This window comes from Hippopotamus amphibius, chromosome 17 (genome assembly GCF_030028045.1).
Source record: "Hippopotamus amphibius kiboko isolate mHipAmp2 chromosome 17, mHipAmp2.hap2, whole genome shotgun sequence".
Taxonomy (NCBI): Eukaryota; Metazoa; Chordata; class Mammalia; order Artiodactyla; family Hippopotamidae; genus Hippopotamus; species Hippopotamus amphibius.
The window spans coordinates 53,302,034-53,328,623 of NC_080202.1; the positions used below are offsets into that span (position 1 = coordinate 53,302,034).

At 45.1% G+C, this 26,590-nt stretch overlaps 1 protein-coding gene across 3 annotated transcripts in view; it reads right to left on the minus strand.

Annotated features, from left to right (window-relative positions):
* Positions 1 to 26,590, minus strand: part of RNF213 (ring finger protein 213) — a 110,906-nt gene that overhangs the window by 38,867 nt on the left and 45,449 nt on the right. For all 3 annotated transcript variants that reach the window (XM_057715054.1, XM_057715055.1, XM_057715056.1), the window contains exons 18-35: positions 24,500 to 24,589; positions 23,669 to 23,791; positions 22,645 to 22,825; positions 20,515 to 20,688; positions 19,980 to 20,129; positions 16,552 to 17,141; positions 15,531 to 15,693; positions 14,162 to 14,379; positions 13,108 to 13,248; positions 12,828 to 12,995; positions 10,751 to 11,906; positions 9,869 to 10,056; positions 9,496 to 9,651; positions 5,279 to 8,884; positions 3,273 to 3,409; positions 2,775 to 2,870; positions 1,765 to 1,883; positions 502 to 621 (exon numbers count right to left, since the gene is read on the minus strand). In XM_057715054.1, the coding sequence (XP_057571037.1) occupies positions 502 to 621; positions 1,765 to 1,883; positions 2,775 to 2,870; positions 3,273 to 3,409; positions 5,279 to 8,884; positions 9,496 to 9,651; positions 9,869 to 10,056; positions 10,751 to 11,906; positions 12,828 to 12,995; positions 13,108 to 13,248; positions 14,162 to 14,379; positions 15,531 to 15,693; positions 16,552 to 17,141; positions 19,980 to 20,129; positions 20,515 to 20,688; positions 22,645 to 22,825; positions 23,669 to 23,791; positions 24,500 to 24,589 (7,576 nt within the window). The remainder of the gene's footprint in view (positions 1 to 501; positions 622 to 1,764; positions 1,884 to 2,774; positions 2,871 to 3,272; positions 3,410 to 5,278; positions 8,885 to 9,495; positions 9,652 to 9,868; positions 10,057 to 10,750; positions 11,907 to 12,827; positions 12,996 to 13,107; positions 13,249 to 14,161; positions 14,380 to 15,530; positions 15,694 to 16,551; positions 17,142 to 19,979; positions 20,130 to 20,514; positions 20,689 to 22,644; positions 22,826 to 23,668; positions 23,792 to 24,499; positions 24,590 to 26,590) is intronic.

Genomic DNA, 26,590 nt, shown 5'->3' on the forward strand with positions numbered 1-26,590 from the left:
CAGAATAATGGAGTCACTGTTCAGAGGCGGAAGGGGAGCCCTGGCAACACCGTCTGCATGGTGTGCTGGGGCTCTAACCACCAGGACATCCCTGGCACCAGGTCCAGGGAGGGTCCCCAAAGGAGAGGCCGTCAGTCACGCAGATCAGCCTCGGTGTGCCCACTGGCCGTGGTCCACCAGTGCAACACGAACTTCCGTCCTGGGCTCGGATGGCTGATCTGGGAGCCAAGGCAGACAGAATCTGACATGTTCCACAGGCATCTGCAAAGACCTCCTTTTTCCTGTGGAAATACTGTTTTCTCCTGGCCTTGGAAAGCAGTAGACGGTACCCTGGACTTGTCATCACTCAGTTCAGCACACGTGTCCCAAGCTCTTGCTGAGAAGCAGGTGCTGGACCCAAGGGGACGGATGCCTGAGGTCCCTTCCTCGCAGGGCAGTGCATACCTCCAGGTGGCCGCTCCCACCATCCTGCCTCCCCAAGGACCATTCCTCTGGACTCACACTCAGGCTGATTTTCCGGTGAAAACAGCTGGCTGATGGCCACATCTTGCAATTTAGTCATGTCTGAAACCATGACTGTGGATCTCCGGAGGTCATCAATGTGCACAGAACGCCACAGCCCTGGGAAAACAAGCCCCAGAATCTTTCCTGTCTCCTCTGATTTCTTCCTGTCAGTCATAAGCAGGGATACACCACTGTCCTGACATTACAACACACTGCTGAATGAACGATTTGTACCCTAAAGTCTAATCCCTTGAATATACACAGGAACAATATAGATCTCATGTTATAGCTGTTAGCAACTTTAGCATAAAAATCAGTTTTAAAAACGGAAATGACTAACTTGTAAAAAAGCATTTGAAGATGGGCTGTGATTCTTTTATAAATTTATTATTAAACTTGCTGCATCATAATTAGTAGAGGGGTATGAGACACTGGCTAGGTTTGCCTCCCATTAACTATGAAATTATTACAGTAAACTGTTATTTGCCTATTTCTAGAATACCAATTTTCTCATACAGGGGATTCCTTGGAGATACTTTGGGATCGGGTTTAGACCATCACAACAAAACAAATATCACAATAAATCGAATCGCATAATTTTTTTGGTTTCCCGGTGTCTATAAAAGTTATGTTTATATTATACTGTATTTTATTAAGTATGCAATAGCATTATGTCTCAAAAAACAATATACATGCCTTAATTAAAAAATGCTGTATTACACACAAAAACACCAAAAAAATACTACATTGCTAAAAAATGCTAAACATCATCTGAGCCCTCAGCTAGTCACAGTAGTAACATCAAAGGTCACTGATCACAGGTCACCATAGAACACATAATAATGAAAATGTTTGAAGTAGTGCGAGAATTACCCAAATGTGACACAGAGACATGAAGTGAGCACATGCTTTTAGAAAAATGGCATCAATAGACTTGCCCCAGAAGCAGGCATAAGGTATCCATGCATTCATAACAGTGTTAGTTGGAACTATCCCTCTGCATTATCCTACAGTAAAAGGTGAGACACCAGAGATTAATCAAGTGTTTATCAACAAGTAATGAAAGAAGTGCTATGTATTGGAGCAGCCAGTCCAAAGATGAGTGATTTTTGCATCAATCAGCAGTAAGAAATCTAATTGCATCTGAAACAAATATTGTTGACATTAATATTAATGTTCTGCCAGACTGTACATCATACGACCAAATTAGAAATAACAAACATTATTAAACAAACATATTCACTAATATTTTGGTCCTACCTCCATGGAACCCTATATAGGACGTTCCACCTCCCATCCGGGACAGTTTTGTGATGAAATAGACTAAAATATAGTCCTTATTTCCATGTATCTTGTTGATTTCATTTATAGCAGAATACCTATTTTAAAAACAAACAAGCAAAGACAAAACAAATCAAAACAATAACCAAGGAAATAAAACAGATGTTGTAACATGGCTGAAGGGTGCCCCCGGAGTGGTCAAGTTCCATCTCACGTTTTTTTAGCTTTAAATAGATTTCACACCCTCATGCTTGTTATCATCTCTTACAAGAGAACGGGGGCAAGACCTCGCTAAGTATGCTCATTTCTTTCTCCCATTCTTGTGTCCCTATGCCTTGAAATGGCATTTTTCTATTGGTCAGGAACCCTATCTTACAATCCTTGTTGGGCTTCCTCTGATGCTACTAAGAGTAAGGCTAGCGGGCGTTTCCATTTCAAGAAACAGTTCTGTCAACAGATAACCAATGGCCAAAGACAACCATTTCATATGATATGAAATACGGCTTCCAATGCTTTAGAAGGTTCAGAAATTACTTTCACTTTAATATCAAGTAATAAGGGAATGTAGTTAACTCTAAAAGCATCAGATTTCCCCTACAAACAATTTAAAGCTGCCCAACAAATACAGCTGAAAGCATTTAAATACCATTATGGCCCTTGAACTTGCAATAGATTCATATCATGTAATTTAAAATGAATAATGACCAAATCATGTCTTTTAACACATGTTCCAAGGATACCCTTTTATATCCTGCTAATATTCTGTTATTTAGACTTTTTGCATTTGGCTATTTTTGTGTTTTCATAAGCTTTTTCTCTCTTTGTTTCACTAGTCCACATTTAGGGGAATAAAAAGGGAAAATAATTTTTATTTTTATTTCTATGTTTATTCTGATACTACACAGTTTTCAAGGAAGGAATTCTTCAGGAGCTCCCGAACAAATTTGGGGTTTCCTATGTAGTTTCTGAAAAAAATAACAAAAACATACTTTGCTGAGGCGATGAGCTGAGCACTGTGAATTCCATCGTCATAATCTGTTTGAATAATGAGAACTTTATAACTAGCTATGTGAGCTAGGCAGTTTCTGAAAGAAAAAAGAAATTACCCAAGTGAGTTTCTAAAAATTGGTGATAACGTTCTCCAAAGTGATGGGAAACAGAAGGGGTATATAAAAAACTATTCAGGTGGGATTTTCCTCTGTAAGGTGAGTAGACAATCCAGTGGAGAAAGAAAAAAGCCCCAATAAATGCCTCCTAATGAGACATAAGGATGCTGGATTCAGAGAGGGATGTTTTGGCAGAGGATAACAGAGATGAGAAGGACACCTGGAGAACTTAACGATATCCTTTTCAGAGTCACACGTCCTCATGGTTCACTAACCAGAAGTGGTGAGAACACCAGTGGTCACCATAGCCACACACAGGAAATACAAAGTGGTTGATCCTGAGGAGGGAGAGGAGTGGGAGGTGAAGGCAGGGACTCTCACCGAACTTCCTTGAGGAATGAGTACTCGGTGTCAAACTGCTGCAGTGACAGGATGGTGAGTTTCAGAGCCCTGTCCTTTACTTCTGATTGTAAAAGTTCACAGTCATGACTGGTTAGCAATCTGGAGAATGTAGTGACCTGCAAAGGCAGAAATGCAAATCATTCACTGGAATGCAAGAAAGTGTTGCACACCTGCTACATTTAGATCCCAGAAACATGAGGATGTGCAGCAAACATCCTCTATGGGCTCCTCACTGTGCATCAAGTACACAGATAGAAAAGAATCCAAACCCAGCATTGTTTTCCAAAAGGAGGCAGTGCTGAGGCAAACAGAACCTACAGGATCAAAGGTATTGGAGAGAAAACTCACCCTGTCCCTAAGATGTCTTTAAGTCTTCTTCTTAGACGCCAGTGTCTTTTCTTACTTTGGACTCTACTGACAGTTCTGATGATACCTTAGGGCTCAGAACAAATGCCATTTCTCTTTGCAATTGTACTTCATACTTTCAGATGGAGTTGGCCATTGACAGCCCTTCCTTCCCACAGCTGCTGGCAATTCTCCCCTGCCACTGGATCACACCGCACAGTGCAACCAATACACTCCTTAAGGGCATATTGAAATCCGAGGTCCTGAATTATTATCTCTAGGCTGGTCTTAACACTGAGCTTCCTATTCCTATATCCAACTGCATGATAGTCTACCTAGATGCTACAGGAACACGGAAGCCCATCTCAAATGGAATTCACCACTGCCTCCGCCAAACTTGTTGCTCATACCTAGATTGTGATTAACCAAACTTCTGGTCATCCAAGGAAGAATCCAAGGCGTCATCCCTAGCCTCCTCCATCCCCCAGAGCCCCTGTAAGGAATCAGTCATTACCTCTGCCAATCTGCATGCTCACTATGTCTCAATTCCACCCATCCATGCTCTCCTTTGACTGAACTGATAATGCAGCCTTCCTACTGGTCTATCTTTTCTGTGAGTCTTTTAATTAATTAACTAATTAATTGGAGTATAGTTGCTTTACGATGTTGTGTTAGTTTCTGCTATACAGCAAAGTGAATCAGCCACACATGTACACGTATTCCCTCTTCCATGGATTTCCTTCCCATTTAGGTCACCACAGATCATTGAGTAGAGTTCCCTAGGCTATACAGTCGGTTCTCAGTTATTTATTTTATACTTAGTGGTATATATATGTCAATATCCCAAGTTGCCAATCTATCCCACTCTGTGAGTCTTTTGTCAGACTTTTTTTTTCTCCTCCCTCTCTCAGGCAGTGGGATACATCTCCACATACATTTCTCCATCACTCCCTTCTATACAGAAAGACAAAGCTCCTTCGTGCCACTGACAAGACCCTCCATTTAACCTCTCGGGCTATATCTTATCCCCATCTCTCGGTACTTGTGGCCTTGAACTTTAAGCTCCATCAGTGATTAACTCCTGGTTTTCCTCATGGTCTGTGTTATTTTAAATCTTGACATCCTTACCCAAGTAGGGCCCTCTGCCTATAATACCTTCCCAACCATATTTTACAATCAGCTTGACAGTCATCTATTAAAGACGGGTTCATGTGACCTCACATCCTGATCTGTGTTGCTCTTCTTTACCTCTGTAGATAGCACTATTGTAGGATATCAACGTACCCATTCATGAGTGTCTTTCCACCTTACACTGTACACTGACCAAGGACAAGCCCTGCACCAATTCATCTTTACGTCCCCAGAGTCCTTAGCACAGTACTCGAATGTGGTACCTCATTTGTGGAAGTGAACACTGCACACAGCAATGCACAAAAATGGGCACTTGAAACTTGGTTAAACTGCACATGTATAAATATGTAGGTCTCCATGCACTTGCCATGAAGAGGAACCAAACGTCTCAACACATTCATTTATGGTTCCTATACACTCCCTTGCAAAGAATCTTGAAATCTTGATGCTAGGGAGTCAAGGACCCTGAGGTGAAAGATGAAAAGAGTAAAATATAGAAAGATAATCACCTCTGTGAAGACGGCATGGTGTTCCAAATCAATCGTGCAAAGGTGAGCCTGGAGGAAGTCTGCAAAGGAGTTATGCTGCTGCCTGTGATAGTATTCTTCCAACACGGACTGTGCAGTGAATATGCCCCTTGAGGAAGCGTTCAGCCGAACCACAGCATCAGGTGTGGCACAATCCAGCAGCACCAATTTGGCCTGCTCAGATACCTCCTGGTAAAGCTCATCAGTCAAGACCTTGTGCCCTAGCCGCTCTATGACCTGGAGCACCACAGAGGCACAGGTGTCCGAGTGGTAGCCAATGAAGACATCAGAAGGGCTGTATTTGGGTGTGGCTAGAAACTGCTCTGCTTTCACATCTATGAACTTCTCCACCCAGACCTTGAGCTCTTTCACGATGTTCTTCTGCCATTTCTCCAAAACGGTATTGATGTCCAGATAGTGCTTCTCCAGCCGGTTAATGAGGGGGATGGGAAAATGTTTGTAGACGACATCTTTCTCCTCAATGACTATCAAGCGGAAGTCTGGGTGAACCCGACATTTGACCCGATGGGTCCCCAGACCGAGGTCCACGTACTTCTGGCCACCGAGGTAGACATAGTACTGATTGAGCGCATCGTAGAGGCTCTCATAGAGGTTCTGCAGATTGAGCAGCACCACCATCTTGCCGGTTTCCATGCAGATCTTCACTCGGTTTATATTTCTGCAGATCTGGGTGTACTCTTGGTCCTTGGGAAAACTGGATCCAAAAATAATCTCTGGCTGGTCTGCACTGAAGAACGCCTGCTGCAGGATCTGCAGGGCCACGTAGTTTCTGGTCAGCACCAGCAGGTAGCGGGACTCAGAGTCATCCAGCTCTCTGCCAGACGCCTTCTGAAGATCACCATATATGTTCTGCTGGATCAGCTGCATGGTGCTGACTTCTTCTGTGCACTTTGCCTCAGGTAAATTGGCTGAAAAAATATCCAGGGCATGGATGTTGTCCTTGCCACTGAAATTCCGGAGGACAGCTTGTGCGATGTCTTGAGGGGAAGGCTCTTTATTAGAAGCTTTTGCCGCGGCGAAGACCATTTTGATGAGGCTGTAGTAGTCACGAAGCCCAAAGAACTCCTTCTCCTGCTTCTTACATACTGTTTCATAGGCTTTGGCAAAGGATGCGAAGTAGCCTCGGATTCTTTCTTGGACAAGGGGCTCTGAAGAGCAAATTCCCTTGGCGCTCTCCACAAGCTCTTTCTTGTTGGGGCTGTGACGTGACACAAAAATACCCCGGTTCATCTTGGCGGGGTCCAGGGCCCAATTGGATATGCCTATGAAGCCAACTTTTTTGTGGGGGGCAGGATCGTCTTCAACGCATCCATCTTCCAGCAGTGGGTGCAGAGCCTTCAGGGGCATTTTGGGCGAGTCTTCTGCCAGTCCAACCTCATCTAACACCACCACGGAGACGTACTGCTCCAGGTCCTTCCCCTGCTGGAAGCGGGCACACTGCTTGAAGGTGCCTATGATGCCCTGTGGGGTGGAATGCGGGCTACACTGGAACGACACCAGATGGACCTGCTTCAGGCTCCGGAAGAGGTCCGAGTGCGCAGCCTGGCCTTGCATGGCATCTGCCACAATGGTCTTGGCGAGAGATTTGGAGCTGCCAGGCTTGCCCACCAAGAAGAGAGGAATCTTGAGCTCGATGCAGATAACCATCATGAAGACATTCTCCTTCAAAGCCAAGTTCTTAGCGATCGTTTTCCTCAGAGATACACCATTCAGAAAAAGATCCTGGGTTCGAGTTATCTCATCCAGGATAACCTTGCTGTCATTATATGGTTCTGGAAAGAACCTGCAAATAGCTTTCCGGTAAGATTCCTTCCTCTCTAAAGAGGCGTGGTAACATACTCCGACAGCTAGCACCAGGGACCAGAGGATGGGATCTCTCACAAAGTCATTTTGGCTGACACCAGACTCTCTGAGAAAGGAATCCAGCTTAGGCAAGAGCATCCCACTGTGGTCGTAAAACCATTTGAAAACTTTCACACAGCGTTCCACATCCCTGAGGCTGACAAAACTGCACTCATTTTGTCTTTTCCTCATGAAACCCTGAGAGGCAGAAAGCACTTCGGTGATCACACAAGTCTCGCTCTCTACCATCACGATGGAGTTCACCAGTCTCTGGACAATCTGCTGGATGTAGAGCTTTTCTGCAGAGTCATTCAATTGTCCAAAGTCCCATACCAAGGGGATCAGGCTCGGTGGCAAAGCATGGACACGGTACACCAGCTGTCTCAGGGGGATGGAGCCAAGCCTCTCTGCCGTCTCTTCTGCACTAACCCTGTATCCCAATCCAGCTGACTCCAGACGGCAGATCATCTCCTGGGTGTGCTTCCGGTAAGGGTTGCAGGCTGCTATGATATGCAAGCCACAATTCTTAGCCAGAGACTTGCCACCCACTGTGTAGTCACACAGGACCTCTTTGATGCAGCTTATGGCCTCCGTTGTGTTAGCTTCATCAAAGAACAAGATGGTGTCTAACTGAAATTGGTCCTTATTGAAGCGGGCGAGCTTTTCAGCCTCCCTGACCTTGGAGTAGATCATGTCGGCAGTTGTTCCCCCGTGTACCTTGACCAACTTCATGGTGTCAGCGTCAGCACCCCCACGCCGCAGGTCACTAAGGAATTTAATGAGTCTCGTTTTCCCACAGCCGGTTTCTCCCATGATGATGACGGGGATGCCACACCGGAAACGCATCTCAATGGCAAGGATCTTAAGCATATTGTCTGTTGTAAGCTCGTATGTTTCATCGGGGTCAATGGGCCACTGGATCCCCAATGCCAGGCACAGCTTTTCAAGTTTCTCATGTCTGGGCAGCTGGTCAAAGTCAATGTTGAAGGGCACCCTCTGAAGCAACAGGCCCTTATACAGCTGCACTGTCATAACGTCCTTCTTGATGACTTCCCCACTCAAGCGGTCAATGGCGTCAACACTGCCATTCTGATTGGGCTGGAAATGGAAGCCTATGAACGTCATGGATGTGTGGTCATTGTTGAAGAACACATATGGGTGGGGCTCTGACTCCCATCTCTTCCGGAGAGAGAAAGGAGCTAGATCTTCTTCCTTGACCCCGTCCATGGTGACCGTGTACTTCCCTGGGCTTTGGTCGGACGTGTGAAGTGTAGGTGTAGCGAAATCTCGTGCCATGAAGATCATGAAGGTGACCACAAAGTTCTTGAAGCCCACCAGCGTATCCCCAACAAAGCTGGGATCACAGAAAAGAGAGGCCTCACAATCTTGGAGCTGGTAGTTCAGGAACCGAGCAAAGTTCCAAAGCTCTGACCAGGATGGGTTTATCACCCCGCAGTAAATCAGGAGATGTTGGATGCATTCACTGGGGCTGCCCTCCACAGAGCCTTCTCGGTACTGGAATGTGTCTAGGTTTTCTTTCTGATGGAACCGTCTTAAATATTGGTAAGGTCTCTGGAATGTTTCGCTGCAGAATGCTCTCTGATCCATTCCTGGTTCTTCATAGCTCCACTGAGGATCCAGCTCCATGTTGATCACTTCTTTGGGAGGCCTGCAGGTGACTTTGGGGAAGATGTCTAGAAAATTGAACTGGGGGACAAGTGTACTCTGGAAAAGAGAGACACAAATGAAATAAGTTATGGCTGAATTTCCTAAAAAATGCTTTTGTGTTTTAATCCTCCACGTGGTCTAGACTCATGGACCTTTATGAAAAATCACTTTCCATAAAGGGATTTCTGGATTCCTCTTTGCGTGGGGGTGTTACCTATTGCACATTCAGGCTTCGTGTGAGCTGCACTGTCAATCACAAAGCCCTTTTATACCCAGTCTCTTTCCATCAAGTACATACGTGTGTGTGCGCACGCACCCGCATAAAACTTCCTTTTGTTAAGAAATTGATATGATGAAAGTCTCCTTCCCCCGTTAGCTGCCATTAAGGAAGATGGTGCTCCTCCTAGCAAATGAGTTTTCTGCATTACGAGCACTACTGGCATTTAACCCAGACACACAGCATCCATCCCGATGAGAACAAAACAAATCTAAGATACTGCTAATTAATAAAAGAATCTTTTTATTCAAGGCATTATTTAAAAATAAGTTTAAAGATTTCTGTTTACTAACACTGCACTCAGCTCCTTTGTTAAGGCAAAAGTGGGGAATCACAAAAATGTATCAAAGCCCCCGTCCCCACAGTAACATGAAAGTGCCCTGATACACACCAGCTTCGAAGGCCTCCGTGGCAGTGCTGAATTCCCTTCCAGGATTTCAACGATATATAAGTGGCATGGGTTCCGAAGCCAAATCTTCCCATTTACGTCCATTAAGTACTGGAGAATGAGGAGTTTGAAAAGAAACACCCAAATTCCAGTCCGCACCTAAAGACAGAATCACATAGGTCTGTAAATACTTACACAAAAGACACCAGTCCTCCCAACCCTAAGGACCCTCTTATTCTGCTCTTTGATATGATGATACTGAGTATCAATACACACAGAAAGAAGAAAGTCTTTATACTGGTGAAGGGGCAGGGCAGGATGTGGGAGCTGTGTCTTTCTCTGCGTGGCCACTCAGCTAGAACCTGAGGTCACTTACTGAAGAGGTCACGTCAAAATGGAATATCATGGGTCTCCTCTGGGCACTTAGGAAAGGCAGAAGGGAGCCCAGGACTTCATTCTCATCCACCTGAGGGTTGATCAATCGAATAATTTTTAGAGGCACTTTTTCTCCATTAAACTTCATTTTCAGTTGGCCATGCAACCTCTTCACAAACAGAGACCTTCCTGTGATGTGAACATATAAAAATTAGGTGCCAGGGCTGTGGATCAAGAGTGAGAATGTTCAGAAAGAGTTACTACAAATTCCTGCGGTTTGTACAAAATTCAAAACTGATGCAACCTAACATCGGGTTAAAGAATACACTCTTGAACCCTAAAACTTCCTTAGTGTTACCCGCCCACCATCCTTGCTGCTTTCCTGGACTAAGGATGGACGTCTAAGCATAAGCACAGAAACAGCAGAGCTCGCTTCCTGGGGGAGCGGAGCAAGTTTCATCAGACAGAAGGTAGTACCGTTAAAGGGATAAAGTCAACAGAACGGAAATCATGATGGTGACGGAGGCAGAGGCATCTGTTTCTTCTCAAGACAGAGTAATTATACCTCATCCTGCTCGGGACCCACATCAACCCCAAAGTGGCCAAAAGACTTAAAAAAAAAAAAAAAAAAAAAGAGGAAACTGCAGAGAGGCTCGTTTAAAGGAGAAAGATGGCTCAGCCAAACTGGAAACCAGGTGAGAAAGGGTTTCCTGTTCCAATATGGGTCCCGATTTACAACTTCAGGTGAGTCAGTCTTCTGGAGACTCAGTTTCCCCACCTGCAGAAGGGCTCGTCTGATCTCCAGCCCCCACCCCCCCACCCTCAGACAGGGAAGAGCCATCGGGTGGTCCCTGGGCCTTGGGGACCCAGCAGCCATCATTACCGACACCCGCTCTCTCCGAGGCCACGATCCCGACACACATGCGGTCCCGGAACACGGCAGCGGCTGACGGGGTCCGCTCCGGGACGCGGAAGTGGCGAGCCAGGTAGGCCTGGATGTCCTTGAGGGGCGCCTGGGGGGTGACGAGGACCTTGTGCTGGCTGAAGGCCGAGGGGAGGCAGCAGTGCTCCCGCTCGCAGTCACAGACCATCACGAGGCGGTAGTGCTCCTGGTGGCGCTGCATGCACAGGCTCCGGAAGAGCGCCTCCGCCCGGCAGGCCACCTCGTAGCTCAGCTGGTCCGCGTATAGCAGGCTGTAGACCCCGAGCCCCCGGGAGCCCGGGGTCAGACAGCGACGCAGGAGCAGTGCCACCTCCTCGAACGTGGTTTCTGGGGTGCAGAGCAGCACCTCGTCGTAGGTGGGCAGGGGCTGGTTCGGGGTCTGCATGTAGATGGCCAGGGCGGCTGGCAGCACCTCGGAGTGGCCACAGACGATGAGGTTGGGCTGACCGTTCTGCAGGCCTCTGGGGAGCTCCCGCTGCACAGGGGGCCCAGCCATGCTTGCCAGGCGAGCCAGACAGCGGCCGAGGGCCTCCAGGTCCAGGCAGTGAGGCAGGAAGGCACCCATGCATGTCATCGACTGTTTCATGATGACCCTCAGCTTGTCCACCAGTCTGGACTCAGAGAAAAGCAACAGTGGCAATTCTTCAACCACTGTACTCTGCTGGTATGTGGTGGCCCTGCCACTGGGCCCCCTGAAGGCCTCCAAGACATCCCTTGGGGTGCAGTTGCCTTTGATGAAGGAGAGCATGGTGAGGGCAGCAGTGCTGGGCATCTGCTTCCTGAGCTCCGAGCCCAGGTAAACCAGCTGCTCTGCAGTGTAGTAGTTGAGGTAAAAGTGCTCAGCTCGCTTCTCTGCCACGAATCTCTCCCACTGGTCCAGGAAGTCCTCCATCTCCCGGCAGAGGGTCTCGAGCAGCTCAGCGACTGGCCCCCCCTCCACGAGCTGGCTCAACAGCCCCAGAGAGAAGTCCATCCGGATGGAGGCATCCTCCCGGGGGGTGCAGTACACCTCAGCCGTCCAGGCCCGGAACAACGTGTTTCCAGCAGAGTAAAGGTTTATAAAGGACTGGACAAGCCTCTGCACGTTGCAAAACACCTGTTGCAAATGGAAACAGGAGGCAGACATCACAGAGTTGACCTAAGAGAGAGGGCACATCAGTCTAGAATAACACAAAGAGATTTATAATGTGAAGGGCTGGGGTTCACATTTCTCCGTGGTTCACTGTGTGATCTCGAGCACGAGAATGATTACAGAAGGCCTTCCTCCCTCATTTCCACAGTCCCTTCTTTAGGAAACAATACATTGCAAAGATAAAAGATATCGTTTATAAGTACAAATCAACTTTAAAGAAAAAACTCATAATCAAAATGAGAGGCTGTTAAATAAACCGACATGCCTTTACCATTATGGTTACTTTGGATTTTGATGAAGAATGTCAATCTACATCTCTAAGTATTTGGGATGCTTGCTGGTTTACAGAGTAAATCAACATCTCTTTGGGTCATGAATTTGGAATATATGCATTCGGCAGACCCACTGGCTCCACTCTCCATGGGTTTAAGAGCAGAGTCGGGCTTCCCTGGTGGCGCAGTGGTTAGGAATCCGCCTGCCAATGCAGGGGACACGGGTTCGAGCCCTGCTCCAGGAAGATCCCACATGCCGCGGAGCAACTAAGCCCATGTGCCACAACTATTGAAGCCTAGAGCCCATGCCCCGCACCTAGAGCCCATGCGCCGCAACAAGAGAAGCCACAGCAATGAGGAGCCCTCGCACCACAACGAAGAGCAGCCCCCCGCTCACCACCACTAAAATAAAACCCGCACACTGCAAAAAAGACCCAACACAGCCAATAAAATAAATAAATTAAAAAAAAAAAAAAAAAAGAGCAGAGTGATTCCTATGAATTAAATACAAATTCAAACTCTTCTGACTTTCCCAGGTACCTCAGCGGTGACAGTCCTCAGCCCAAACAGATGGGATTAGGACACCTGCTCCAACACAGATACAAATCCTCACCTCGGAAAATACCTCAACGACTTCAACATTGCTGTGATCTTTCTTGCCAGACATCAGCATCAATTTGTTCAAAAGCTCCTTCAGCTCTTCTAAAGAGTAGTCTCGCACCGCCTCGTGGCCTCCTTGGCCCTCAGGAAGGGTTAAATGTAGAACCGTGTCTGGGGAAATCTGTGGAACAGTGCACAGTCAGAGGTCATTTTGGGGAGGCAGTAACCCCTACACCATGATGACAGCAGCCTGTAAGAGCCACCTGCAGCTGTTCCTGGCATGTGGGGCTCACCTTCTGGCCATCCGTGGGAGCCTTGATCACATAGATGCCTCTGCTGTTGATTGCTGTCGCTAGGGACAGGGATGAGAGCTCCACAGACCCGTGACTCTCCTTCACTGTCTTCAGCCACTCCAGGTTCCGGGCAGAGTCACACTGTTGGGACAGAAGGAGCAAAGATGGACCGCAGCTCACAAGTAATCTTCCTGCCTCTCCCTCCACCTCGGCCTTCCAGGGGCAAACTCCCCCTCGCCTTCTCTGGCTCAGAGTGCCATCACCCACAGGGGAGGCCTCCCTCATCTGCTGCCAACCACTGCCACAGGCTTTGGCTCTCCCTCTTGGGTCACCTGTCATGAGGTGGTGCTGCAATGGGCTGTTCCCCCCGTTCCTACCTGGTGCCCTGCATACGTGGATGCGGAGGGACAGGCATGAACCCAGCTCTCTGTGAGAAGGCAGCATTCTGCCAGACCCCCAGCTGGGGATAATGCTGGCTATAACAAGGCTGGGAGCTCTGCTGCTCCTCCCATTCCTCTTTCCCTCCCCCACCGCTTGTGGGGCTCCAGCCATCCTGTTACACAAGCTATATATTGGGTTGGCCAAAAAGTTTGGGTTTTTCCGTAAGATGAACTTTTTGGCCAACCCAATACTATGGGGCCGCTTGGGCCCTGGTGCAGATGGTTTACCTACTCTGAAATGTTTATGTTTTCTGATTAAAAATGAATCTGTACCAATTGTATACCAAAAAGTATAGAGAATTAAGTAAAAATTACCACCATTCAGAGAAAACCACTAGTAACATTTTAGCATATTTCCTTTCAGTCTTTTCTTTCCATATATTTTGCATAGTAGAAATCACTCTAATTTACATGCAGTTTTGTATTCAATTTTCTAACATAAGACAGAGAAAGCATTTCCATATAGGAAGAGAAACTGTTTTTAAACATCCTTTTAAGTGACCACATTAAAAACCTGCCATGTGAGAATGCAACAGTTTGCAGTTGTGCCCCTAGTGCTTCTAAGCGATGCTTTATTAAACTTAATCTAGTTTGGAGCCAGAAATGAGACTCACCAGTTTTTTGGGCAGGTTGTGGTCATTATCCAGAGCCTTCCACAGCTCTTTTAGGTGTTGCATGAACTCAGCAAAGCCCGCACTTGTGTCCAGCTCATAGAGCAGCGGCGAGTAGCCCTGCACAGCATCGTGGAAGCAAGCCACCCGGTCCACGTCGATGTCATTCTCCCCCGCGGAGATGGAGGCCAGGTCCACAAACACCTTCAGCTCAGTGATGCCTGGGGCAGGAGAGGCAGGTGAGTGCAGGGCTACCCCGTGATGACATGAGCCTCAAATCTGGGACAATGGTCCTTACTGAAGCTATAAATGGGCACTCAGTGGATTTTTAGGGTTTTATCCACTTTTTGCTTTCAAGAAGAACCTGGGGCACTTTCTCTTTTGCCATTTCTGTTGATACTGCTGACCAATACCTGACCTTACTGAACAGCATCAATGTCTGGGCATTGCATGGGGCTTTTGTGCGTTTTACTTCATGTAATCCACACAATATTGCCATTTCATTATGAAAGAAATATGCATAGCTGGTAAATAACATGTTGACAGTTATCTGTAAAAAATGGCTGCTTACTGATCGAAATCTGTGCACCATGGTGGCCCAAGGAGCCCACAGCTAAGCAGTGAGTCTGGGATGAGATGAGCAGGCGGCCCCTCCCCTGTCCCTGCACAGCAGGGCTGTCCACCTTCCCTCTTCCCTGGCTTCTTCTCCCCTACATAAATTAATTCTGCCAAAGTCACCCAAGCCACAGAGCTAAAAAGGCTGCTGAGCCCTTGTACAAACGACAAGTAGATGTGATTAAGCCAAGACAAGCTCGCCTTGGCTTCTAGTAAAAAATCAACCAGAGGAAAAGCTAAAGGGATACAATTTTTAAGAAAATGATCCCCTGCTGTTCTCAGCAAGCATTCAGAGTGAGAGGAAAAAAAGTAGCCAAGGAAATAGTTTTTACAACAGAAAATGAGTGATACTGTCCTGATATAAATGCTACCTACCATCAACGAGGCACATCCTGCACATTTATCAAAGAATATGGACGAAAACTGGCTGAGAGATTAGATCTTAACTATTCCAATCACTAAAATGAAAGGAGAATTATAGGACGTGATCATGGGGCTAATAACTGTTACGATGGCAATCATATTACAAGATATAAACGTATCAAATCAAAGTGCCATATACCCTAAGTTTATGCAATGCTTCATGGCAAATATATTTCAATTTAAAAATGTTTAAATTAAAAAAATGTAGATGGCTCTCATGGTCCTTTACTTAGAACATGATCAAGGGGAGGGGCTGCCCATAGTTTAGGAAGACCACCCTGTGAACCATCGAAATACGCTCCAGACTTCCAGCCTCTGCAGTAATGGACTGTACCTCCGAGAGCCTCCCGGACCCAGCTGATGAACTCCTTCCTCAGGGACAGCTCCTTCAGACACTGACGCCGCGTCTCACTGACGTCCTGCAACAGCTTTTTGGCACAGATAAGCTGCTGGTTGATCCGATCCAGTTTTTCATGGCGAAAGTTGTCCAAGACAGTCTAAGAAACACATCAAAGAAAGCTGTCAAAGACAGTCTGCAAGACAAGGCAGTATGTGGACTGGAACTGGCTCCTGGACCCCCAAAAACAACAATGTTGACCGTCCCACCAAACTTCCTGGATGGACAGGTGCATGAAGCTCTTATCCCAGATTGGACACCATGGCCGCCCTTGCTAGTCCCCCTCGATCCATAGCAACTACAACTCCTCTGCACCTGGCATTCTGCTAAGCAAACCTACACAAGAAACCCTGCCAGGTGCGTCCTGTAACTTTTCCCTATTTTCTAAGGTAAAGAAACAAAGGACCAGGACAGTGAGCTACTCAAAAGCATGCTGCTGGGCTTCAAGCTTACATGCGCCTAATTCCAAATTTTGTGCTGAATTTTAGTCATCATTATGCCTGTCTATACAATACTGTAGGTCACCATAGACCTTACAAATGCCCGCCTAACGAATCAGAAAGCAAAAGACTCACTTCTTGACTGTAACATATAACTTACCACGTGCTGCTCCTAGCTAAGCACTAGATGCAGCGAGCCGACAACACAAACGGCTTTCTTACTTTTGGAACCAAAAGAGCTCAGATGACTCTTTACAAATATCTGATGACTAGAAGAGAATCACTGCCTTTTCCTAAATCCTGATCCTCCTGTGGATCCAAGGAAACCCTCACTAGCCAAAACAGTCACACTATTGGTAAACAAAGGTAAAAATGAAGCCCTAGGCATATTTAGGCATCAAATAAAATACAAATAACACTGAAGGAAGCTGCAAAATCATCTTGTCCAGTTTTTAAAAGCCAGAGAGCCAGGATCCCTGCCACTCCCACCCCCCAGGAGTCCCCAGTAAATAACTTACAAAGCTTAGTAAGATATGGAGAACACTGAAGTCACCAGTCAGGCCCAAATTCTCTTTGACCTTCAAGATGACCTCAGCTGAGTCAACAGCCTGATGCAGGTAATGGTATTCCTCAATCTGCTGGACTCGCTCCTCAATCCAATCCTTTTGGTCACTGGGGTACAGAGCACCCATGGTCTGGAGGTCTTTAGTTAGGTCGCTGTATTTATTCACAAAGTCTTTAAAGATGTCATCAATTTCCCCAAAGGTGACCTCCCCTGACTTCAGATCCTGATACAGTTTCTTAAACCTTTTGAAACAAGGACAATATAAATATTGATACATCTCTTCAGCCTGAAATATTTTCCTTTTCATCTCCTTCTCTGGCTCACTCAGCTCCTGTGCGGCTTCTGCCCAGAAGATCTGGAAGATGTGGCTGTCCTTTAACAAGTCTGCATGTTTGGCCATTTCGTGCACTTCAGGGCTCAGGTTGTAATGTATTGTCCTCCTCGAGCTGATGGAGGTGTCTGAGAAGCTCACCCTCACAACTTCGTTTAATCTTTTCCCACTGAGGTCTTCCACATGTCTTACAGCAATCTCTTCAAAATCCACTTTTGAAACCATAAGAGAAGGGCAGAAGTCAAACTTCTAGTCATGATATTATTTTTTACTTTCCTAGTTTTTACTCCCCTCTCTACTCTTAAGGAAATGCAAGTGAACACACTTGCTGGCATTTGCTCTCAACAAGAATCCCTAAGTCTCCACTCTCACCTTGCTTATCAATTTTCATGACAAAGCAAGCTTTGCAACTTCTGGGAGAAGATGACAGTTTGAAATCTGCACATGTTTTCACTCCCACCCCAAATCCTGCTACAGTGAAAGAACAGAGATTGTTTTTCAAAAGCCATAAAGCAATAGGGCTGGAAGGATAGAAAAGGAGATCACAGCAACAAAGTTTTGGAACTTGAAAAGCAGATGTGCTGGGGGTAAATGACGTCTTAAGCCTCAGAACGAGGGGTCCTAGCCTGTAGTGGGAAACCTGAGAGTCTGCCAGGTGTTACAGGATTCATTACATAATTCCCTGAATTCACAGACACTGACTGCACAGGTAGTTGGAATTTGGGAATTGGTGATAAAATAAGGAGGACTGGGCTGTAATTCTGCTTAAGAAGTCAACAAATAGGCTAATTTTTATCCCCACTCATTCCACACAGGAGGTTGATGGCACCTCCCCAGCCCTGGCAAGCAATGGGTGGTTTATATTCCAAGGAGGATAACACGGAGGGTCCTCTGGATTGGGGGTCTCAGGTACATGGCAGACTAAAGGCATCTCCAGATGCATACCCTTTGTCAAAAAGCTAACAGACGGAATGTACCATTAAATTTGAGAAGCAAGAAAGGAGGACGGAGGATACCGGGAGTAGAAGGAAGGCAAGAGGACTAGATGTGCACATTGGATGCTGAGAACCCTCCAGCCTCATTTCTCTCTCAACTCCCAGAAACCTGGCAGGTGGGCTTGTGCCTTCCAGGCAAGAAACTGACGATCTGAGTGGCCCAAGAGAGAGGAGCTAAAGATACAGGCTATTTCAAAGCCTAGCCACCCCACCCTTAGACTCCTCCATTAGGGTGTTTGGCCCCTCTCTTAATATAAATAGATAAAAAAGAATTTCTAGACAGATGGGGAAAGTCTTTAACATGAAAAATAGATATTAAAACATACCAAGAAATAAAAGCAATTCAGAGGAAATAGGAAAATATTCAAGAAAAACTAAATCAAAAATATCAACAATCTCAGAAAGATATGATACTGTAATCATGAACAAGAACAAGAGAGCAGAGAAAAAGGATCACTCAGAGGAAAAACAGAGTTCTTGTAAGTTAAATATGTAAGAAGAGAAATTTTAAAATTTACTGGAAAGGTTAGAAAGTCAAATTAAGGAAACTGCTCAGAAAGCAGAACGAAACACACAGAGATGGAAAACAGGAGAGAAAATGTATGGAAGTTAGATGACTAATCCAGGAAGTCCAATATCCAACTATGCATTCCAGCAAGATAAAAAGTTATCACCTAACTAAAACAAGAAGTTTTCCCAGAACTCAACGACTTGGATTTCTAGATTAGAAAGACTCACTTAATTATGCCCAGTACAACAGATAGGAAACAGACCCATTCCAAGGCACATCACTAGGAAATTTCAGAATAAGGGGGCAAAAAGATCTCCAGAGCTTCCAGGGAGAGAAATTATGTCATCCACAGAGGAGTAGAATCCCATTTGATTCTCAACAGCGACGCTGCAGAGACAATGGAGCCACAAATCCCAAATCCTGAAGGAAACGGTTTCCAGTCTGTAGATCTGCACCAAACAACGGATCTCAGGATCTCATGTCATGGCAGATATTTTCGGACAGACAGGGACTCCTGTGGCCAACCCGCCCCCCTCCTCGCCTCAGGAGGGACCAAAGGGTGTGTTTTACTAAAACACAGGAGTGAGAGCAGCGACCAATGGGACGAAGGACACAGATCCAGCCGAGGACAGACGCAGGACACCCCTATGACTGTATCCCTCCAGTTTGGGGAGATTCCTTCTGAAAATTCAAACTGATCACCTTGTGAGGAAATTCAAACAGTTGGTAAAGAGACTGGGATTGAATTAAAAAGTAAATACACTGAAAACAAAGCATAGGACAAGAATTTTAAATCTAGAAAAAACAGTTTGCACAAGAAATGGAAGAGAATCATGGTCTGTTTCATAGCTCAGGTGTGAATAGTGCATTTACACTGTCGTGACTATTTAAACCCTGAGGACTGATCTAGTTAAAATTAGGATAAAACTGGAAGAAAGGGAGATTGGAAAGGTTGTGTGTAAGGCAGAAATTGGAAAAATAAGGAGATCTAAATCCTAATTTTCCACAATGGATAATGCTTAAATCTGAAAAATCAGGGAGATATTTAAGCATGCTATTTACAGATATGGCAGTAATTACCAACAAATTTTTACTTTGATAAAAATTAACACATTAGGCACTTCCCGGGTGGCGCAGTGGTTAAGAATCCGCCTGCCAATGCAGGGGACTTGGGTTTGATCCCTCGTCTGGGAAGATCCCATATGCCACAGAGCAACTAAGCCCGTGTGCCACAACTACCGAAGCCCAAGTACCTAGAGTCCATGCTCCGCAACAAAAGAAGCCACTGCAATGAGAAGCCTGCGCACCGCGATGAAAAGTAGCCCCCACTCACCACATCTATAGAAAGCCCACACGCAGCAACAAAGACCCACGTAGCCAAAAAAAAAAAAAAAGAATTAAAAAAAAAAAATTAACACACTAAAAAAAGCCTCCCCTCCAATATAAAAGGCTGCTACTGTGATTCATTTCTATCATTTTCTCCTTTGACCCTTCTCCCCTGGGGACCCCTCAATTTTGTTTATTTCAATACTTAAGAATATCACCTTTAATCAGGTCTTTTACCCTCCCATACAACTTCAGGAGAGAGTCAACAAGTGTTTTCTCATTCTTTAGAGTGAATAGTTCATTCTTTCTGAGATGCAGCACTTCCTTCACAAAGGGTTTTTTCTCCTGGGCTGAACGACTTTCATTCCCTGAAAAAAGAGTAAAGGAACCCAACAGAATAAACAAACATCCGTTTTGTGGCAAGCCGTTTCTTCCACCCACTTGAATACGCCCCTCGTGCTGAGCTATGTACGTGGAGGGCTGACGCAGGGGGCTGTGTGCACAGCCACTTCAAGATGTCCCCATGTCAGCAGTATGGAATAAAAACAGCCAGTGCTCTGATGTGGTCAGAATTTTATCGCTTTCCCATTATTTTCCTGAGGATCAGAAGCCTGTCAACTTCCTGGCATCGCCTGGCGAGAAGAGCCACTTGTCATAAAGACAACAAAGGTCACCCTCTACAAGACACACAGGCAAACACAGACGCTTCTTATCCTCAGGAGCCTGAAGTCCACATCTCAACTTGATACTTACGTAACTGGCAGATGTTAAGGAACTGATTGCTGTGTTTTATGATCAGCTCCAGTTGTCCAACTAAAATTGTTCCACTGATGAGGTCCTTAGTAACTTTTGTGAACACAGATTCCGCAGTGGCCATCAACTTCTTGCCTTCCTCGGTAATATTTTCTAATATTTTCTCATTGGTTCCTGGCCAAGTTAAGAACAGAGTTAAAATGGTGGGCACCCCACTTCCTTCCCATGTTATTGGATTCCCAGTAACTTCCTCATTGCTCTGCCCCAACTTCCATACAATCAAGCAGAGTTATTCCATGTTTCCAGATGTGCTTCTCACATCCCTCGATTCTGCTTTGCCCAGGAGGTTTACACCTCACCCAAATTCATCTCCCAAAGGACTTCCTTCTTCATGAAGACGATTCCTCAAATAACCAAAGTCAGCCAGGAGAACCACAGGATACTGAATATCTTTCTTAAATTAGACAGCACCGCCTTTTAAATCCCCCCATCTAGAGAACTCTTAGAGAAGAATAAACTGCACCAGGGATGCACTGACATCCAGCAAGGGTTATCCACGTGGTAAGGAGGCATCTTCACAGCACATGGAAACAAGAAACTATAGTATAGTGATGACTACAGTATAGTGATGACTATACTCCACACGTCTTGGCTATCTTGCAAAATTTTGAATGTGAATTTTAAGATCAATTTAGAGAGCAAAATTTTCTAACATACTTAGTTGAACCACCAGAAGGGTTCTCTCCCAGTAAGATTAGGGTCATACAGTCATGCCATTAAAAGCAAATAAAGCAGCTTTATTCACAATTGCAAAATCTTGGAAATATCCAAGATGTTCTTCAGTAGGTGAATGGACAAACTGTGGTCCATTCACATAATGGAATATTGCTCAGTGGTAAAAAGAAATGACCTATGAAAAGGAACCTTCAATGCACATTGCTAAGCTAAGGAAGCCAATCTGAAAAGGCTACAGAATGTGTGATTCCAACCATATCACTTTCTGGAAAAGGCACAACTGGAGAAGAGGGGAGAGGGGAGGGATGAACAGGTGGAACACGAGGAAGTTGTAGGGCAGTGAAACTATTCAGTATGACGTGGTAATAATGGATCCACCTCATTAAACATTTGTCAAAACCTGCAGAAAGTAAGAGAATAAACCCAATGTAAACATTGGTCTTTAGTTTATTAATAATGTATCAATATTGATTCATCAGTTCTAACAATCGTACCACACTGAAGCAAGACATTAGTAACAGAGGAAATTGTGTGTGTGGAGGGGGTAAATATGGGAAATCTCTGTACTTTCTGCTCAATTTTTCTATCAACTTAAAACTGCTCTAAAATATAAGGTCTACTAATTTAAAAGGCACAAATGTAATATTTTCAAGTGAGTGAAAGGTACTATTTCAAGTTTTTAATCACTACATAGGAGTTCCACATTAATCTTCTTATTTTATCCCTACAACAGCCCTGGCATTAAAGAAACTTAGCTGTTTGTTTTAAGGTTGTCCCAGTAATTTGATGAAACTGAGACTCAAAATAATCTAACTGTAGTGCTTTTTCCACTAGATCTGAATCTAATGACTCACACATTAACCTGAATATAACATTTTTTAGGGCAATACACATCTCCCTCTCTTTGGTCACAAGCGCTTGGGTCATGGAGGGTAGGGGCGGAAAAATCAGGCAGTACTTAGCTTTTGCTAAGGTCGCCAGTTTTGGACTGGACATTTCTATGGATCTCAGAATAACAGGGAGAGGGCTTTAGATTCAGACACACTTGGGTTTTGATATCAGTTCTTAACACTTATTATTGGCAAGACCTTGGGTAAGTCCCATTACATTCTCCACCTCAATTTCTACATCTGAGGACCCTCAGGACCATTTCAAGTGTACGACATCGGCATGGTAGGGGGCATATAGCAGGTATTCCATGAGTGGTGGCTTTCAGTGTTAGCTCTCAATTACAATACAAGATACTCTGAGCTTTCCTGGGTCCTACCATCCAAGCTGCTTCCTTTGGCAAACTTCAACTCATTCGAACTAACAGGTCAAATACTCTGCCCCACCCTTGGGTCAGGAGGTGCCACTGGACAAAGCAGTTGTTCCCAGCACCCTCTGTGAACATACCATACAACATGAGGAGATGCTTGACTTCTGGCCATGTGAGCAGGTGATTCAAAACCTCACTCAAGTCGTCCACAAATTCCCCCCCACTTCTCGGCCAGGACTTGGTGATCACAGCAGACACAAGGATGCCACATTTCCTCAAGTCATCAAAAGAGATTTTCTCAAGGATACTGGTCTGAGACTACAAGAAAGTGAATAAAGAGAGGGATATTTAGAAGGCTTTTTTGGTTGGTTTGTTTTTGAATAACAGAAGTAAATTACCCACCCAACAGCATTTCAGAAATCTCCCATGACTAGTTTTACAAAGCCTCAAAAAAACCAAAAGAGTATAAAATGCTTAATTTTTCTTAGGATATTTCTGTTTTCCTGTGCTCTGTCTCCTTAAATGATGAACATTGGGGATGTGGAAACAGGTAGCCACAGATAGATACACTACCCACAAGTCACCCCCCTTTCCTCTGCCTCAATGCCAGTTTCTACATTTTTCTTGGGACTTTTACAGTATGAAAAACATCAAACACAATACAAGGAAACCATTAACAGTGGTATCCTTTGTATTCCTAACTGTAGTTCTTTCAAAGCTGCCTACAAACAACACATACATTTTCATTCTCTAAGTGAATAGATAAAATCTTTTCACCGTCATACATTTTTCCTCCATAATGCTTTGCTAACCTTTGGGATCTTTTATTGCATGCTAAGCAAGTGCTATTAGCAAGCAATAAAACAAAGGATTGGGGGGGTGGCAATGATAATAACGGGGCATTTAGGAGCAGCCTGCGAGACTGCTGGAGGTCACATGTGAGCCGCTATGATGCCATGCAGTAGCAGGAAGCTGAGTGGCATTTCAAGGAGTGGGTAGAGGGTACTGGATTTCAGGCTGGGGAGGGGGAAGCCCAGAGAGCATTCTTTGCGTGGGAGCAGGGGCTCAGAATCAACGGTGCTTAATAATAGCCTTTGGCTGCTGAAGTCAGAAGTCAGGTGCAAACCCAAATGCGGTTCCTGAGTGGGAAAGGTTGTTCACCTGGCAGACCAAGCCCACGGCTTCAATGGCACAGGTCTCAAAGCATTTTGACACACTGTCTTCTGCGCCTGCGGCATCCCAGTTAGTGCTGCAGAAGGCAGAGATCTGGGAGAAAGGCTTCTCCTGCAAGACGGGAAGATGAAGGTGTGAGAGGTTTGGGGTACTGCACCCTCAGACACTACGGAATGAAAACACCCTAATAATTTTCACTTTCCTACTATTGTATCAGCTCCCCATTACCTTGACTTTCTTCCCATCCCATGCTAAGCACGTCCTCCTTGCCTCTAACCATTAGACCCACAAGGCAAAAATTCAAACAAGAGCAAGAAGGCTAAAATTCCCACTTCGCAGAAAAAACATCCGGCACAGAAGCTTGCAAAAACAGGTTTAAAAAAAAGATTTCTTCCTTGCTTCTCTTTTCCTTAAAAGATCCATTTAACAGTTACATATAAAACCCTCATATCATGTTTTTTAAAATCTGAATTTTCTAGGGTCATAGGCCTTGATTAAAAATGGGGAGCACTTCTGTGTTTTCCCCACTTGTCACTAGGTTTCATAAGGCTCTTGTCACCAACAGGCCACTTAGAGCTACAGCATATAGGGTTAGTGCCTATTACAACCCCACGCATGCTGAGGGTTCCCCTCAGACCCTGTGGCCTTATTCTTCTCTGGAATACCATCTGCAGTCAAACTATTAAGGCTGAAACAGAAACACAGAGTCACGTGAACCCCATGTCCTGTCCATTCAAATGCAGTCATCACGTGTGCTGGTTACCTCTCATGGTCTGGTTTTACCAACTTCCAAAAAGAACATCCACTGACTTTCAGTACCTGTTTGAGCCTCCCTTCCATGTCCTCCAGCAAGGATTCCTTCCAGCCATGCTCCACGGGGAAGTTTATTTCCACCAGTCGCCTCCACACCTGCAAAACCCACATGTAAGGGACAGCCACTAAAACACCTAGATGCCACAGTGGAATTCACAAAGGAAGATGATTATGGTAATACAAAGAGTACAGCGCTTCGAGGACACCTGGGTTCTGACCCATCTTTGTCAATGGTCTGCTGTGTCACTGATGTGTCAACCCCCCTTAACCTTATAAAACAAAGGGTCCTGACTGGGCCAGGTCACCACTACGGTTCCCTCCGCCGTGCAATTTGTTATTATCCAGAAAGGATTTCCCTCCATTGTTTTACTTTAAAAAATTTCAAACTTAACGTAAAGTTGCAGTAACAGCACAAGGACACCCATATACCTTCAGCTACACTCCCGGACACTTAAAGCAGCTGCTTTATCTCTTTCTCTTTTGTGCTCCCTTAGTCTCTCTAGAAATAGGCATTTTCTCTGCTAAACTATTGGAAGGAAGTTGCAGACGTCATGCCCCTTGGCCCCTAAGTCCGGGGCAGGCATCCCCAATGCCACGGCTCTTCTACACACGGTAGTACAGGTGTCATTCTGAGGCCAGTTCATGAGGGTGTGACACCTTTCTCTAGGAAGGGTCCCTGTCCACATTTCTCCCATCGTCCACAGGTGTCCTGACTGTTGGGGTCATGGATCCAACTGAGAGACACACTATATTTAGTAATCATGTCTCTTTTCTAGAAGAGTTCTCTGGCCTTTTCTTTCTTCCTTTCCTTAATGATGTTGACAATGTTTTTTTCTTTTCCATTATGGTTTATTACAGGATATTGAATAGAGTTCCCTGTGCTCTATAGTAAGACCTTGTTGTTTATTTTCTATATGGTAGTCTGTATCTCTTAATCCCAAACTCCTAATTTATCCCTCCCCCACCCTTTCCCTTTTGGTAATCACAAGTCTGTTCTCTACGTCTGTGAGTCTGTCTCTGTCTACTAAATAAGTTTGTGTTGTATTTTAAATTCCACATATAATTGATAGCACATGGTATTTGTCTTTCTCTGTCTGATTTACTTCACTTAATATGATAATCTCTAGGACTTCCCTGGTGGTGCAGTGGTTAAGAATCTGCCTGCCAACACAAGGGACACGGGTTCAATCCCTGGCCCAGGAAGATGCCACATGCCGAAGAGCAACTAAGCCCGTGCACCACAACTGCTGAGTCCTCGTGCCACAACTACTGAAGCCCGTGTGCCTAGAGCCTATGCTCTGCAACAAGAGAAGCCTGTACACCACAACAAAGAATAGTCCCCACTCGCTGCAACTACAGAAAGCCTGCATGCAGCAACAAAAACCCAATGTAGCCCAAAATAATTAATTAATTAAAAAATATAAGATAATTTCCAACATGATAATCCTCTTCTGGTTATTACTCATTTTAATACTCAAATTGCCTCAGATTTGGTTAGTGGGAGCCCATGCAGGCTAGCTTCTGTTCCCTTTTTTTTTTAATGTAATAATTTTAGATGTACAGAAATACTATAAAGACAGTACGGAGAGTTCCAGATACTCTCATCCCAATTTCCCCGAGTGCTAACACCTTACATAGCCATAGTACAGTTGTCAAAGCTAAGAAATTAGCATTGATAGATTACCATGAAGAAAATGACCAGCTTTATTTGGATTTTACCACTTTTCCCCAAGAACATCCGTAAAAGGCTGTTTACCACCTAGAATATCACCTTGGATCTAGTTCTGTCTCCTTGTAACATGTCACCACTCGACTTTAAACACTTTTACTTTCTGACAATACAAGGTGTTTCAGACTGGCCCTGCACTTCTTCAGCCCCACCTCTAGAACCTGCTGTTCTTTCCAGAAGCACACGTTTTGGTTCTTTGGTTTGTTTGGGGGTTTTTATTTATTGTTTTTTTATATTTTTTTATTGGCTGCATTGGGTCTTCATTGCTGCACATGGGCTTTCTGTAGCTGCAGAGAGTGGGGGCTACTCTTCATTGCAGTGTGTGGGCTTCTTCTTGTGGTGGCTTCTCTCCCTTGCAGAGCACGGGC